This window comes from Hyperolius riggenbachi, chromosome 2, assembly GCF_040937935.1.
Source record: "Hyperolius riggenbachi isolate aHypRig1 chromosome 2, aHypRig1.pri, whole genome shotgun sequence".
Classification (NCBI taxonomy): Eukaryota; Metazoa; Chordata; class Amphibia; order Anura; family Hyperoliidae; genus Hyperolius; species Hyperolius riggenbachi.
In genome coordinates this window covers 46,857,000-46,872,562 of record NC_090647.1, presented here as the reverse complement: position 1 = coordinate 46,872,562, position 15,563 = coordinate 46,857,000, and the positions used below count along the sequence as shown (strand labels likewise).

At 47.2% G+C, this 15,563-nt stretch overlaps 1 protein-coding gene across 2 annotated transcripts in view; it reads right to left on the bottom strand.

Annotated features, from left to right (window-relative positions):
• NARS2 (asparaginyl-tRNA synthetase 2, mitochondrial) overlaps positions 1 to 15,563 on the bottom strand; it is an 85,080-nt gene that overhangs the window by 33,900 nt on the left and 35,617 nt on the right. For both annotated transcript variants that reach the window (XM_068264800.1, XM_068264799.1), the window contains exons 3-7: positions 11,349 to 11,458; positions 10,997 to 11,117; positions 9,840 to 9,980; positions 4,557 to 4,637; positions 1,176 to 1,276 (exon numbers count right to left, since the gene is read on the bottom strand). In XM_068264800.1, coding sequence (XP_068120901.1) covers positions 1,176 to 1,276; positions 4,557 to 4,637; positions 9,840 to 9,980; positions 10,997 to 11,117; positions 11,349 to 11,458 — 554 coding nt within the window. The remainder of the gene's footprint in view (positions 1 to 1,175; positions 1,277 to 4,556; positions 4,638 to 9,839; positions 9,981 to 10,996; positions 11,118 to 11,348; positions 11,459 to 15,563) is intronic.

Sequence of the window (15,563 nt, the reverse complement as noted above, 5' to 3'; positions counted from 1 at the left end):
CTTTAAATATGTGTTAGTATAGCTGTCCCTTCTGCTTTAATAGTGACAAAGGGAAACTGGGTCAGTTTTATGGTTCATGTACTTTAGATAAAGAGGAAAAAATCAATTTCACCCAGCAAATAATTGCTGCCTCCAATGTGCCTTTATGTATCTGCTGCCTTAAACTGGTTCCTAACTGCAGCTAATCAGCTTCCTCTGTAGCAGGACCTTCACATCTCTGTTATTCAAACATCCTTCCTAGATTCTAATGCCTGGCTACCCATCTCTCTGTCTATGGGGCTGCACATGGAAGAGGGGATGTATATAAAAGAGGAGCCGTATATGGAAGAAAGGGCTGCACATGGAAGAGGGGATGTATATCCCTGGGAAGCCAGGGAACTATCCGCAATACGTTTGGATGTTCTCCCCATGTCTGCGTGGGTTTCCTCCAGGCACTACAGTTTCCTCCCACATGCCAAACACATACAGATAAGTGAACTGGCTTGCCCCTAAATTGGCCCTAGACTGCGATGGCTAGGTGACTATGGTAGGATTAGATTGTGAGCCCCTCTAAAGGGACAGTTAAGAGGAACTGTAACCCAGGATTGAACTTCATCCCAATCAGTAGCTGATTACCCCCTTTCCCATGAGAAATCTTCACCTTTTCTTGAATAGATCATAAAAATTTATATTGAAAAAAATAAGCAATGTTATGCTTTATTTTATTTTCCTTACAGTTCGTCTTTAAATGTACTTTGTACAACGTTGCGGAAAATGTCAGTTACAGAAATACTAAATAATAATCAAATACGGAAAAAGGAACTGCATATGGAAGAAAGCACTGCACATGGATAAGGGGCTGTATATAGCAAAAAAGGGATTCAAACTAGGGAGAGGCTGCACATGGTAGAGGGGCTGTATATATAAGAGAGGCTGTATACTGAATTATAGGCTGAATGTGGAATAAGGCACTGCTAATTGTGGAGGGGCTGCACATGTGAGAGGGGTTCTTTATGGAAGCAACAACTGCAACTGGAAGAACAAGGTGCATATGGTGGAGGAGCTGTGTATGCAAAAAGGGCTGCAAATTTATTAGGCGCTGCGCATGGAAGATGTGTACGAAGGGCTGCACATGGAAGAGGTGGAGACTCAATGTGGAATCTCACTTTAATTCAATTTTATACACACAGCCTTACCCTGACATAACTTCAAGATGCAGCTGGCCGGAGACTGTGAGGAACGCTGGGACCCCAAAAAATCCACGATGGTCACCTGCAGCGGGGACTCTGCTTGTGGCCTGCAAGACACCATCAATAGTCCTGCTAAACATAACAGTAATAAAAAGCATTTCGTCTAGTCACTGCTTTCATGCATGGCATAGAAAGAGCACCCTCTACTGGTCAGTACAAAGAATCACTATAATGTAGTCTTAAAGCAGTACTGTAGGGGGGTCAGGGGAAAATGAGTTGAACTTACCCGGGGGCTTCTAATGGTCCCCCACAGACATCCTGTGCCCGTGCAGCCACTCCCCAATGCTCCGGCCCCGCCTCCGGTTCACTTCTAGAATTTCAGACTTTAAAGTCTGAAAACCACTGCGCCTGCGTTGCCGTGTCCTCACTCCCGCTGGGGTCACCAGGAGTGTATTCCGCAGGCCCAGTACAGTCTGCACCTGCACAATATGCTCCTGGTGACGTCAATGGGAGCGAGGAAACGAATCAGGCGCAGTGGTTTTCCAGTCGCAAATTCCAGAAGTGAACCGGAGGCGGGGCCGGAGCATCGGTGAGTGGCTGCGCGGGCACAGGACGTCTGCGGGGGACCATTAGAAGCCCGGGTAAGTTCAACTCATTTTCCCCCAACCGCCCTACAGTACTCCTTTAAAGCGGACTTAAACTCAGAACTTCCTCTGCTCTCATAAACAACAGCATAACCACCTTTAAAGAAAAACTTTCTTTGTTACAGCTGATACAAATCCTGCAATAAATCTGCAGTGTGTCTACCTCCTGTTTTCATGGAAGCAGACATATTGTTAATATCCTCTGGTTACAAATTAGCTGCTCTGCCGAGGCAGCCAGCTGACAGTTACAATTGTGATTAGTCACTGGTGAGGGGGGATTAGACGACAGGCTAAACTCTCTAAATACATTTCTCTCTGTTTTCCTTCTGTCTTGTGCAAGAGTTCAGGTCCACTTTAAGCTTCCTCTCTACTTAGGAGCGTAAGTATAGGGGATCAGACCCTGCGACCGCATGGGGGTCCAGAGCTGTAAGGGGCCCTAACTACTACTTCCTTCAGATCTGACATGTTGGAAATAATCACTAGATTCCCATCAATTGGACGGATATTGAATTGTGTGTACCTAGCATTAAGCCTACATAGATAGGTGCACAGCTCCAGCAAGCATGGCTACAAATGGGTTTTTGAATCTGGAAACTTTACTCTCAAACGCAAACACTTGACACTAGTCAACATGGCTGCTTTGAGAATTTGTCTAGTGCAGTTTTTGGTTTCGCTGGGCTATAAAGTAAACCTGAGACACATAAAACTTACTTGGGGTCTTCCTCCAGCCCCCTGTAGTTCCTCTGCTCCCTCAATGTTCTTACAATGCCCTCTGTTGTGCTGCTGTAAAGTCCACGATCCAGCTGGGTTGCAAACTTCTGCACAGGAACGGTGCCAGCTGCACGCACCATACCTGAGAGCATTCTGCCTAAGCACAGTTACAAGCAAACTGTGCTTGCGCAGAACACTCTCGTCCATTTAGTGGTGTGCGCGGTCAGGACCTCCATTGGCAAGGTTATCTCCTCCATGGGTTTTAACTATCATCTGTATGCAGATGATACCCAGATCTACCTCCACACCCCTGACATATCCACCACTACCATGGACAAGGTCTCCTCCTGCCTATCAGCCATCTCCTCCTGGACGTCCGCTAGGTTCCTGAAACTAAATCTAGACAAAACGGAATTTATGATCTTCCCACCCCGGCCATCCATGAACCTCCCAGATGTGCATGTCACTGTTAACCACACTACCATTCGCCCTACCTCTCAAGCCCGCTGTCTGGGTGTCACCCTGGACTCCACAATCTCCTTCACTCCCCACATCCAAAACCTCACAAAGTCCTGCAACTTCCACCTTCGTAACATCTGTAAGATTCGCCGTTTCCTGACCTCTACCACCACCAAACTCCTAATCCATGCCCTCATAATTTCCCGCCCTGCTGTCTGGTCTCCCTATGACCCGAACAGCCCCGCTGCAGTCCATCATGAATGCGGCAGCCAGAATAAATACACTGCTCCCATCGCTCCACCATGGCGGCTCCCCTCTGTGAATCCCTCCACTGGCTTCCTATCCAGTCCAGAATCAGATTCAAGATACTGTGTCTGACCTACAAATCTGTCCACAAAACCTGTCCAACCTACATTTCCGATCTTACTCAGAGGTACTCACCTAGCCGCTCACTCCGCTCTTCCAATGAGCTTCGCCTAACCGCCCTCTGCATCACCCAGTCCCATGCACGCCTCCAGGACTTCTCAAGAGCTGCTCCAACACTATGGAACTCCCTACCTTCACCCATTAGGGCAGCCCCCTCCTTCAACATCTTCAAGAAAGCCCTCAAAACTCACCTTTTCACTCTGGCCTACTACCCCTCACAAGTGCTCTAAACCTACAGCTGAACTCTGGTCCCCTACCTTTCATGTCCTTACCTCTCCCTCTAGATTGTAAGCCTTTGGGCAGGGTTCTCCTTTTGTGTCCTACCTGATCATGCACCTCCATTACTGTGAACCCATGCTATGCATCTGAGTGAACCTAACTTGCCTAATCTCCAAGCTCCATCCAGTGACTAAGCATTGCCTTGTACTCATACTGTGCTGCATGATCTGGTCTTTCTTGTATTCATGTATTGTCATTTTACTGTATGTCACCCTTAAATATTGTCTGTAATATGTTGGCGCTTTATAAGTACAATAAATAAATAAAATGCACAGTAGTCCACAACTTTACGGGGCAGACATTAGCACAACGGAGAGGGCCGGGAGGACGGCAAGGAAGCAGATGGACTACAGTGGGCTTTAGGAAGCCCCAGGTAAGTATAAAGCCTTTTGACCCATCCATCTCAGGTACAGTTTAAAGAGAAAAACCGTAACCAAGAATTGAGCTTCATCCCAATCAGTAGCTCTTATACCCTTTCCCATGATAAATCTATTCCTTTTCACAAACTGATCATCAGGGGGCGCTGTATGGCTGATAGTGTGGTGAAACCCCTCCCACAGTGTAATGTAGTTTCCTGTCTGTGAACCTCATTGCATTGTGGGAAATAACAGGTATTTACAGCTGGGTCCAACTGCCAAAAAAGCAAGCAGCATCTCCTTTCATTGACATCACCTTCCAGCAGTAAAAATGTCACCATGTGGTAAATGTCAGAATGTAAATCAGGGAGAGGAAAGATTTTACAATGAGCAAACGCTGACTAAATCATTTATACATAATTATTGTAAAAAATTAAGCACTTTTTTATCACATTATTTTCACTGGAGTTCCTCTTTAAGTATGAGGTTTGCTTCCACAGTGCAGTACCTACCTCCACCTGGAAGAGCTCCCCAGCTCCCTCGCAGTCATTAGAGGTAATTATGGGGGTGTGGATGTGAAGAAATCCATTGTTCTACAAGCAGAAAAATATCACATTACACTTCTGCAACACTGCCACTGGCACAGCGACATTCTCCCAAATTTCCAAACAGGCATTAACACTGGCACCTCACTGTAACAACACAGAACTGATGACGGTTCAAAAGAAATGGTAACGGAATAACGGGAGTCATTTAAAGTGGCCCTGCAGTGAGAGAGTTATGGAGGCTGCCATATTTAATTCCTTTAAAAGAAACTCTGTAACAAAAAAAAAGTTCCCCTGGGGGGTACTCACCTCGGGTGGGGGAAGCCTCCGCATCCTATTGAGGCTTCCCCCGTCCTCCTGCGTCCCACGGCGGTCTCGCTGTGCCCCTCTGAACAGCGGTGATGCAAATATTGACCTTCCTGGCTCCAGCGCAGTATCAGGTCTCCGCTCGGAGATAGGCGGAAATAGCCCATCGCTGTCGGTCCGCTCTACTGCGCAGGCGCAAGTCTCCTACGCAGCAGAGCAGACCCGACAGAGATCATCTATTTCCGAGCGGAGAGCCGCAACAGCGCCCCCACTGGAGCCAGGGAAGGTAAATATTGCACAGCCTGACAAATTGTCGGCTATGCGTTCCGTGGGCTGCAGCGAGACCGCCAGAGGAGGACGGGGGAAGCCTCTATAGGATCCAGAGGCTTCCCCCACCCGAGGTGAGTACCCCCCAGGGGAACATTTTTTACAGAGTCTCTTTGAAAACAAACCCGAGATATTACTGTGTTACAAAAACACATCAATGCCTTTGTCTGGAACGGCGAGGCGGGTTGCCACTGCCAAATTTAATGAAGTATTATAAGGCGACTCAATTGGTCATTATTCCCACTATATACGGTGATTTACATGCTCCCAGGTGGTCTAAATTGGAATTGAGTTCTTACATTAGTTTATAAGAAAAACAGAAGGTACGATTATTTAGGTTGGAGTAAGCATATGAGGTGCCCCACAATGCATCACTGCAGAATATGCAAATTATCCCTTTGTGGTCCCTGAAAGCTAAACACACATCCAGAACCACTGCTAATTGTACAGAGCCATACTTATCCAACATGCATCCAGACTGTTTCAAACTGGTTGGCTCTCATCAGTGCATGGCACGGTTTGATATGGCTCCATGGGGTGGGACTTGAAACACCCAGAGTTACAGACTACCCAGCAAGCTCATGGTGAACCAGAACTCCTAGGAGCTTGTAAGGGGCTACAAAGGACCAAAAAAGCACTCCTAATAAAATTGTAAGCAAAACAAAAGTCCCCCCTCTGAAAACAGGAGGTGTTTTTAGCTTTCAGGGGCAACAAAGATGATCTGCATATTCAGCAGCAATGCATTGTGGGACACTTCCTATACTCACTCCCACCTCAATAATCTCAAAGACCTTCTGTTTTAAGAAGGCACAATTCCGTTAAAGTTAGGGCTTTTTGGTCCTTTTAAGCCCCTTACACACTACTTGGAGTTCTGGTTCACCATGTACCATTAGTTTATAAGCAAAGTCTGCCATCTACTGGTGGCAATTATGAAGTGCATTGCTTACTGAAAACGACCTTTAAGTACAGATAGAAACACTTCATCTATAGCTTCTTTTTTTTTTTTTTATTCTGTGCTATGTCCATGTTCAAGAAAGCATTGGACTGCTGGGAAGCGGAATATTAGGTGCTGCAGTATATAAATGCAGGATAAGGCACACCTAAATTGTTTGCGCAGCAAGGTGGCGTAGTGTGGAAGAGGTCAGCGCTATATAATTACTAAATGATTAAATAGATTTGCAGAAGAGGGAATTCAGTCTGCAATATCAGGTAACTAACCATTCACAATCATAGTATGCTTCTGTGCTGCACTCTGGGTGGGCAGGCAGAGGGAAGAGAAAACGGAATATTTTAGGCTGCACTTTGCTATGAATGGGGGGGGGGGGGGGGAGGTTGTGGGGGGTCTGGAGTACTCTGTAACTTCCAGTACACATGTAAGTGAAAACAAACTACAGGTATTGCCCAGTTAACAAACGAGATAGGGCCTGTAGATACGTTCTTAACCTGAATCCATTATTACGTCAGAACACTGAGCCATCTCTGTCCCCGTAACTCCTCTATGCCCACCTGTGTTCAGTGTCCCCCTCTGTGTCACCTCTGTTCCCCTGTGCCTTCAGTGTTCCCCCTCTGTCCCCTGTGCCGTCAGTGTCACCTCTATTCCCCTGTGCCTTCAGTGTCCCCTCTGTTCCCCCCGCGTATCCTTTGTCCCCTTGTGCCTTCAGTGTTCCCCCTGTGTCACCTCTGTTCCCCTGTGCCTTCAGTGTCCCCTCTGTTCCCCCTGCGTATCCTTTGTCCCCTTGTGCCTTCAGTGTTCCCCCTCTGTGTCACCTCTCTTCCCCTTGTGCCTTCAGTGTTCCCCGTCTGTGTCACCTCTCTTCCCCTTGTGCCTTCAGTGTCCCCCCTCTGTGTCACCTCTCTTCCCCTTGTGCCTTCAGTGTTCCCCCTCTGTGTCACCTCTCTTCCCCTGTGCCTTCAGTGTTCCCCCTCTGTGTTACCTCTCTTCCCCTGTGCCTTCAGTGTTCCCCCTCTGTGTCACCTCTGTTCCCCTGTGCCTTCAGTGTTCCCCCTCTGTCACCTCTCTTCCCCTGTGCCTTCAGTGTTCCCCCTGTGTCACCTCTCTTCCCCTGTGCCTTCAGTGTTCCCCCTGTGTCACCTCTCTTCCCCTGTGCCTTCAGTGTTCTCCCTCTGTGTCACCCCTCTTCCCCTGTGCCTTCAGTGTCCCCCTCTGTCCCCTGTGCCTTCAGTGTCACCTCTGTTCCCCTGTGCCTTCAGTGTCCCCTCTGTTCCCCCCGCGTATCCTTTGTCCCCTTGTGCCTTCAGTGTTCCCCCTCTGTGTCACCGCTCTTCCCCTGTGCCTTCAGTGTTCCCCCTCTGTGTCACCGCTCTTCCCCTGTGCCTTCAGTGTTCCCCCTCTGTGTCACCTCTCTTCCCCTGTGCCTTCAGTGTTCCCCCTCTGTGTCACCTCTCTTCCCCTGTGCCTTCAGTGTCCCCCTCTGTCCCCTGTGCCTTCAGTGTCACCTCTGTTCCCCTGTGCCTTCAGTGTCACCTCTGTTCCTCCCGCGTATCCTTTGTCCCCTTGTGCCTTCAGTGTCCCCCCTGTGTCACCGCTCTTCCCCTGTGCCTTCAGTGTTCCCCCTCTGTGTCACCTCTCTTCCCCTGTCCCTTCAGTGTTCCCCCTCTGTGTCACCTCTCTTCCCCCTGGGCCTTTAGTGTCCCCCTCTGTCCCCTGTGCCTTCAGTGTTCCCCCTCTGTGTCACCTCTCTTCCCCTTGTGCCTTCAGTGTTCCCCCTCTGTGTCACCTCTCTTCCCCTGTGCCTTCAGCGTTCCCCCTCTGTGTCACCTCTCTTTCCCTGTGCCTTCAGTGTCCTCCTCTGTTCCCTGTGCCTTCAGTGTCCCAGTGTCACCTCTGTTCCCCTGTGCCTTCAGTGTCCCCTCTGTTCCCCCCGCGTATCCTTTGTCCCCTTGTGCCTTCAGTGTTCCCTCTCTGTGTCACCGCTCTTCCCCTGTGCCTTCAGTGTTACCCCTCTGTGTCACTTCTCTTCCCCTGTGCCTTCAGTGTTCCCCCTCTGTGTCACCTCTCTTCCCCTGTGCCTTCAGTGTTCCCCCTCTGTGTCACCTCTCTTCCCCTGTGCCTTCAGTGTTCCCCCTCTGTGTCACCTCTCTTCCCCTGTGCCTTCAGTGTTCCCCCTCTGTGTCACCTCTCTTCCCCTTGTGCCTTCAGTGTTCCCCCTCTGTGTCACCTCTCTTCCCCTTGTGCCTTCAGTGTTCCCCCTCTGTGTCACCTCTCTTCCCCTTGTGCCTTCAGTGTTCCCCCTCTGTGTCAACTCTCTTCCCCTGTGCCTTCAGTGTTCCCCTCTGTGTCACCGCTCTTCCCCTGTGCCTTCAGTGTGTCCCCTCTCTTCCCCTGTGCTTTTAGTGTCCCCCTCTGTCCCATGCCTTCAGTGTCCTAGTGTCACCTCTGTTCCCTTGTGCCTTCAGTGTTCCCCCTCTGTGTCACCGCTCTTCCCCTGTGCCTTCAGTGTTCCCCCTCTGTGTTACCTCTGTTCCCTTGTGCCTTCAGTGTTCCCCCTCTGTGTCACCTCCCTTCCCCTGTGCCTTCAGTGTTCCCCTTGTGTCACCTCTCTTCCCCTGTGCCTTCAGTGTTCCCCCTGTGTCACCTCTCTTCCCGTGCCTTCAGTGTTCCCCCTTTGTGTCACCTCTCTTCTCCTGTGCCTTCAGTGTTCCCCCTGTGTCACCTCTCTTTACCTGTGCCTTCAGCGTTTCCCCTGTGTCAGCTCTCTTCCCCTGTGCCTTCAGTGTTCCCCCTCTGTGTCACCTCTCTTCCCCTGTGCCTTTAGTGTCCCCTCTCTGTCCCCTGTGCCTTCAGTGTTCCCCCTCTGTGTCACCTCTCTTCTCCTGTGTCTTTAGTGTCCCCCTCTGTCCCCTGTGCATTCAGCGTTCCCCCTGTGTCAGTTCTCTTCCCGTCCCTTCAATGTTCCCCCTCTGTGTCACCTCTCTTCCCCTGGGCCTTCAGTGTCCCCATCTGTCCCCTGTGCATTCAGTGTTCCCCCTCTGTGTCACCTCTCTTCCCCTGTGTCTTTAGTGTCCCCCTCTGTCCCCTGTGCATTCAGCGTTCCCCCTGTGTCAGCTCTCTTCCCGTCCCTTCAATGTTCCCCCTCTGTGTCACCTCTCTTCCCCTGGGCCTTCAGTGTCCCCCTCTGTCCCCTGTGCATTCAGCGTTCCCCCTCTGTGTCAGCTCTCTTCCCGTCCCTTCAATGTTCCCCCTCTGTGTCACCTCTCTTCCCCTGGGCCTTCAGTGTCCCCCTCTGTCCCCTCTACCTTCAGTGCCCCCCCATCCCCGATTTGTGCAACCCCCCCCCCCCCCCCCAAAAAAAAAACACACACACAGTGTCACCTCTCATCCCTTCTGCCCTCCGTGTACTGGAGCACAAGGTCACTTTATAAAGTTTAAAAGACATTTTTCTTTAATTTTTTATTAAGTTGATTTTACTCATAAACTACAAGGTCCTTTTGAGAGAAAAAAATATTTGACTTGTTCCCACAGAATCAAAATTTACTGTTTTCAGGTAGGTTCATATAGGCTTGTAAGTCAGGTGTTTGTAAGCCGGGACGAGCTGTATTATTGAGTAATACAGACAGCTGTAGGATTGAAGGGAAGCCATTAGGAGCAGACATTACCTGGAAATACTCTTGTATTGCGGCAGTGGCTTCACTGCGGATTCTGAGTAAGGATCCGAACATGTTGGTTCTGCAGCGGAGGTGGGGAAACTGGCGCGTGTATTCTGACGGGTGGCGCTCTTTTATCTTGAAGGGAAAATCCTGCACAAGACAAAAGACACCTGTTGGTACCTCCCTACCGTGTTTCCCCTAAAGTAAGACATCCCCTGAGAATAAGCCCTAGCAGGAATTCCTAGCATGCTTGAAATATAAGCCCTCCCCCTGAATGTAAGCCCTAGCAGCAGCCCACATGACACCAGCAAGTCACACTCAATACAAAGCCTGAATACAGGAGAGCAGCAGTATAATGAGACTTCTACAGTCCTGTATATGTGTGTCAGGCAATTTGTGTTTTTGTTGGAGCCAGCCCCCTTGACCTGCCGTGATAAGCATCAGCAGCACTTCACCTCTTCACCTTTTCCCAGGACACACAGCTTATCCTATCATAGCTCAGTGGAGCCTGACAGAGTTCTCTGCCTGCAAGAAATAAACTCTTACCCACATGATCAGCAGAATCAATTTCTTGTAAGTGAGAGCCCAATATCTGCAAACCACTAGCTCTGTGTTTCATCATGGCATACAGTATATACATTTTGTATAGGAAAACTACCAGTGTTTCCCCCAAAATAAGACATCCTCTGAAAATAAGCCCTAGCATATCTTTTGGAGCAAAAATTAATATAAAACCGTGTGCTACTTTGGGGGAAACACGGTACATACATATACTGTGGCTGCCTGAAAGCAACCTTGACTTGTGAGTAGCCACTCGTTAGACACTACTCTCTACTCCTACTTAGGATGCCTACACACAACCAAGTAGCGGGGGCGGTCAGTGACATGCGGATAATTCTGAGCAAATGCAAATTTATGCAGATTGAAAAAGAACCAACTGAATTCTAACTTGGCAAGATTTGACTGGTCCATTTTCAAGTCCATTTTCTGTGGGAAGGTTGCATCAGATATGAACATTGTGTGAGTAATGTCCTAGACTCCTGTTCTCCTTTACTGAAAAATACAGGCAGGTGAACTAAGGCTTGAATTCTATTTGCCTGCGAAGGGTTAATCCTCCATTCCTGCATTGTGTAATGAGTATTTGGCGTAGCAAATGGCACTCTTACCTTTGTGTTGCACTCCCCAATCACTCTTATATCTTCTGCCTTCACCTCCATGTTCTGCTTCTTCCCCAGACTCTTCACCAGCGTCCCGGACACTTCCACTGCAGCGCCGAAACTGATGGCACTACCCGCAAGCAAAGAAAACAAGTATATACATTTATCAACAAACAAACTTGCACATAAAAAAAAATAAAAACTGAACTTCACACAGTTAAATATTTATATGCAAACTGTACATGGATACCTATGTTTTGCTTCGGTGTACAAACATGTGACTTTTTAAAAAAATAAACAAATCGTGAAGTCCCGTTTTCCTGTTTAGCTTTCACTTCCTGTTTCCTGCAGTGACCACTACCTGTTATTAAGGCTGGGCTCCGCCACAATCTGCAGGTTCTGCAGGGAGGATCCATCATTGATGTGCAAGAATAAGACTTCTTTCTGGGCTCGGACAGAGCGCACCCAGCCCTGCGGGAAGACAGATATGTACCACAATTAGGTGTGGATGAGGAGGAAAGAGGCAATAGTACCTGAACACATTTTTAAAAACATTTCATGCCTGCTGGTACTTAAAGGGAACATGAAACAAGAGGGATATGGAAGCTGACATATTTATTTCCTTTTAAACAATGCAGATTGCCTGGCAGTCCTGCTGATCCTCTGCCTTTAATACTTTAAAATAGCATGCAGATTAGATGTTTCTGACTCACGTCTGACTGGATTAGCACATGCTTGTTTCAGGTCTGTGATTCAGATACTACTGTAGCCAAGCCAAAGAGATCAACAGAACAGCCAGGCAACTGGTATTGTTTAAAAGGAAATAACTATGGCAGCCTCCATATACCTGTCACTTCAGGTTCCATTTAAAGTACGCCCTGCTATTAAAGGTAACGTGACATGATGAGATAAGACATGTGTATGTACAGTGCCAAGCATACAAGTAACTAGGCTGTGTTTCTTTGTCTGCCTGAAAGAGTTAACCTTCAGGTATGCAAGTGACATTTTCTGTCTTGTCAGACCCTTGTCCGATTATAGTGTAACCCTCACTGATAAGGAATTACAGCCATAAAACACTTTCCTGCAGAGAACAGCTTCTGAGTGCAGAGGATAAATAAAAAAGTCAATACAGTGGAACCTTGGTTTACGAGTGCAATTCTTTCCAATAACATGCTTGTTATCCAAAGCACTCTTAGGGCCCTTTTCCACTAGCGCGTTTGCGCTGGCCGAATCATGAATTCGCAAACCGCTAGCGATTTTACAATCGCTACGGTTTGCTTTTTAACATAGGAATCGCGGTAGGTCATTTCCACTACCGCAATTCGTTTTTGACGGGAACGCGAACGCGCGGCGGAGCGATATTTGCCGCGATTTTGCTATGCAGTGCATAGCAAAATCGCGGCCGCAAACGTCGGGAAATCGCCGGAATTGCGATTCAGCAATCGCTAGCGTTCAGCGTGAACGCTAGCGACTGCTAGTGGAAAAGGGCCCTTATATGAAAAGCAAATTTTCCTTTAAGGATGAATGGAAGCTCAGATGATTCATTCCACAATCCAAAAACATTTATAGAAAATATATCAAATATGAAGTACTGTATAAAGTTAAAAAGTAAAAAAGATTTTCACTATAAGAGAATCATTGCTATCTGTTGGCTCACCGCAACCTGTTTTTGTGGCTTTAACAAGGAACTTTTTTTTTTATTGTATTTATAGCACCAACATATTACGCAGCGCTGGCCATTAGTTATGGTTACAGACAATATTTAGGGGTGACATACAGCAATATGACCATACAGGAATACAAGAAAACCAGATCACGCAGCACAGTATGAGTACACGGTATTGCTTAGTCACTGAATGGGAGCACGGAGATTAGGCAAGTTAGGTTCACTCAGATGCATAGCATGGGTGCACAATAATGGAGGTTCATGATCAGGTAGGACACAAAAGGAGGAGCACCCTGCCCAAAGGCTTACAATCTAGAGAATCTAGAGGGCGAGGTAAGGACACGAAAGGTAGGGGACCAGAGTTCAGCTGTGGGTTTAGAGCACTTGTGAGGGGTGAAAAGGTTAGTTTTGAGGGTCTTCTTGAAGATGTTGAAGGAGGGGGCTTCCCTAATGGGTGGAGGTAGGAACTTTTGAGAACCTTAAGTGACATGTGACATGTTGAAATACACTCACCTAGAGGATTATTAGGAACACCATACTAATACGGTGTTTGACCCCCTTTCGCCTTCAGAACTGCCTTAATTCTACGTGTCAATGAGTAGACGTGTATGTACAGTGCCAAGCTCACAAATAAATATGCTGTGTTGCTTTTCTTCTTTTTCTGACTGAAAGAGTTAATATTCAGCTATGCAACTGACAGTTTTTCTCCAGTAGGGACCATCCTGTCGCTCACTGATAAGGATTACAGCCATAAAATACTTTCCTAACAGAGAACTGGGCTTCTAAAGAGCAGTGGATAGATAAAAAGGGTAATAGTTCATATATTTTAGTACTCTAGTATTCTGAGACAGGGGACACACAGTTTCGTTGAGCTGAGACAAAACAATAAATCTTTTTAAAGTGTAACTGTCGGGCATAAAATCAAAAATCAATTATTTATTTTTATCTGGTAAACAAGTAATAGGGATGCTAACCAGGCAATCCAAAAGGTAAAATTCTCTATTACTTTTCTTGTTTATAAATGATCATTCCCCAGTTTACCTGACTCTTATTTGGTACAGTGGTACGTTGCCGCACAAAGGAAGTTGCAGGGTATGCTGGGTTGTCTTTTTTTGCTTCTTTATTTCCCCGTAGACTTAAATAATGTACAGAAGCAAAAAAAGTACAACCCAGCATGCCCTGTAACGTAAAAAATAAATCAGGTAAACTGGGGAATGATCATTTATAAACAAGAAAAGTAATAGAGATTTTAACTTTTGGGTTACCTGATTAGCATCCTTATTACTTGTTTACTAGATAAAAATAAAGAATTGATTTTTTATTTTATGCCCGACAGTTAAACTTTAAGTTTTCAAACATAACATAACATAAAACTGTGGGATATCTAAAAGTGAATTTTTAGGAGGAGGGGATTAGATAGAATTGTTTATCCGTTTATTTTCACTTTAAAGTGATCCTTAACCCTGGCAAGGAAAATAAGTTTCACGTACCCATCAAGTGCAGTACGCCTGCACAGGATGCGCTTTACAGCGGCAAGGCGGAGAAGAATACGCATGGGAAAACGAAACTAATCCGCGGCGGGGACCGGGGGACACACGAGGAGCGGCGAGGGCACAGGATGGCTGCAGGGGGCTTGGGGGAGCCCTGGGTAAGTGAAACTGTTTTCCCTTGCCAGGGTTAAGGATCACTTTAAGTACAATTTTGTACATTCTTGTATATCAAGACTTTGCTTCTTTATCAAGTCAAAATTTCATAAAATGTTTTGCCACGTGTTAGATTGCCGCACATGCAGTATTACCGGTAGTTCTGTAATGTGCCATTGTGGTAATGTGCAGGAGTGGTCCCCAACCTTTTTCGGCCCGGGGACCACTTTCCAGTCCAAACATTTCTCCGGGGACTGGGGGGGGGGGGGGATGCAGGGAGCAGGGCTATGGTGCAGTCGAATGGAAAACCATTGGGCCTCAAAATAACCTCACACAGGCACAGATGTTCCCCTAGTATTAGGTAGCCCCCTCCCCAGTTTAGATAGCCAGATGTGCCCCCAGTGTTATGTAGCTCCCTCCCAAGTATATATAGCTAGATGTACCCCATGGGTTATGCAGCCCCCTTCCAGTTAGCTACATGTGTCACCAGTGTTCTGTATCCCCCCTCCCCCTCACAGGTTAGGTAGTTAGATGTGCCCCTAGTGTTCTGTGTCCCCCCTTCCAGATTAGGTAGCTAGATGGGCCGCTAGTGTTCTGTGTCCCCCCTCCCAGGTTAAGTAGATAGGAAAAAATAAATGTAAAAAAACATAGTAACATTTCTTGAAAAAAAAATCTAAATAAATAAAAAATAAACATCCCTGCAGCAATCAGAGCCCACCAACAGAAAGCTCTGTTGGTGGGCAGAAAAGGGGGGAGGGGGAAATCACTTGTGTGCCGAGTTGTACAGCCCTGCAGCGAGCACTTAAAGCAGCAGTGGCCTAAATTGTAAAAAATAGCCTGGTCACTAGGGGGTTGTAAACCTATGGTCCTTAAGAGGTTAATAAACTTTATAAGGCCTCTTGCACACTGCAAGCAATTCAGATTCAGATTCCGCTTTTTAATCTGTTTTTACTTCCGATTCAGATTCAGATTTGCAGTTTGCTCCCTGCACACTGCAAATCTGAATCAAAAACTGATTAACCACCCTGGCGTTCTGATTAAATCGCCAGGGTGGCTGCGGGAGGGTTTTTTTTAAATAAAAAAAAAACTATTTCATGCAGCCAACTGAAAGTTGGCTGCATGAAAGCCCACTAGAGGGCGCTCCGGAGGCGATCTTCCGATCGCCTCCGGCGCCCAGAATAAACAAGGAAGGCCGCAATGAGCGGCCTTCCTTGTTTTGCTTATATCGTCGCCATAGCGACGAGCGGAGTGACGTCATCGACGTCAG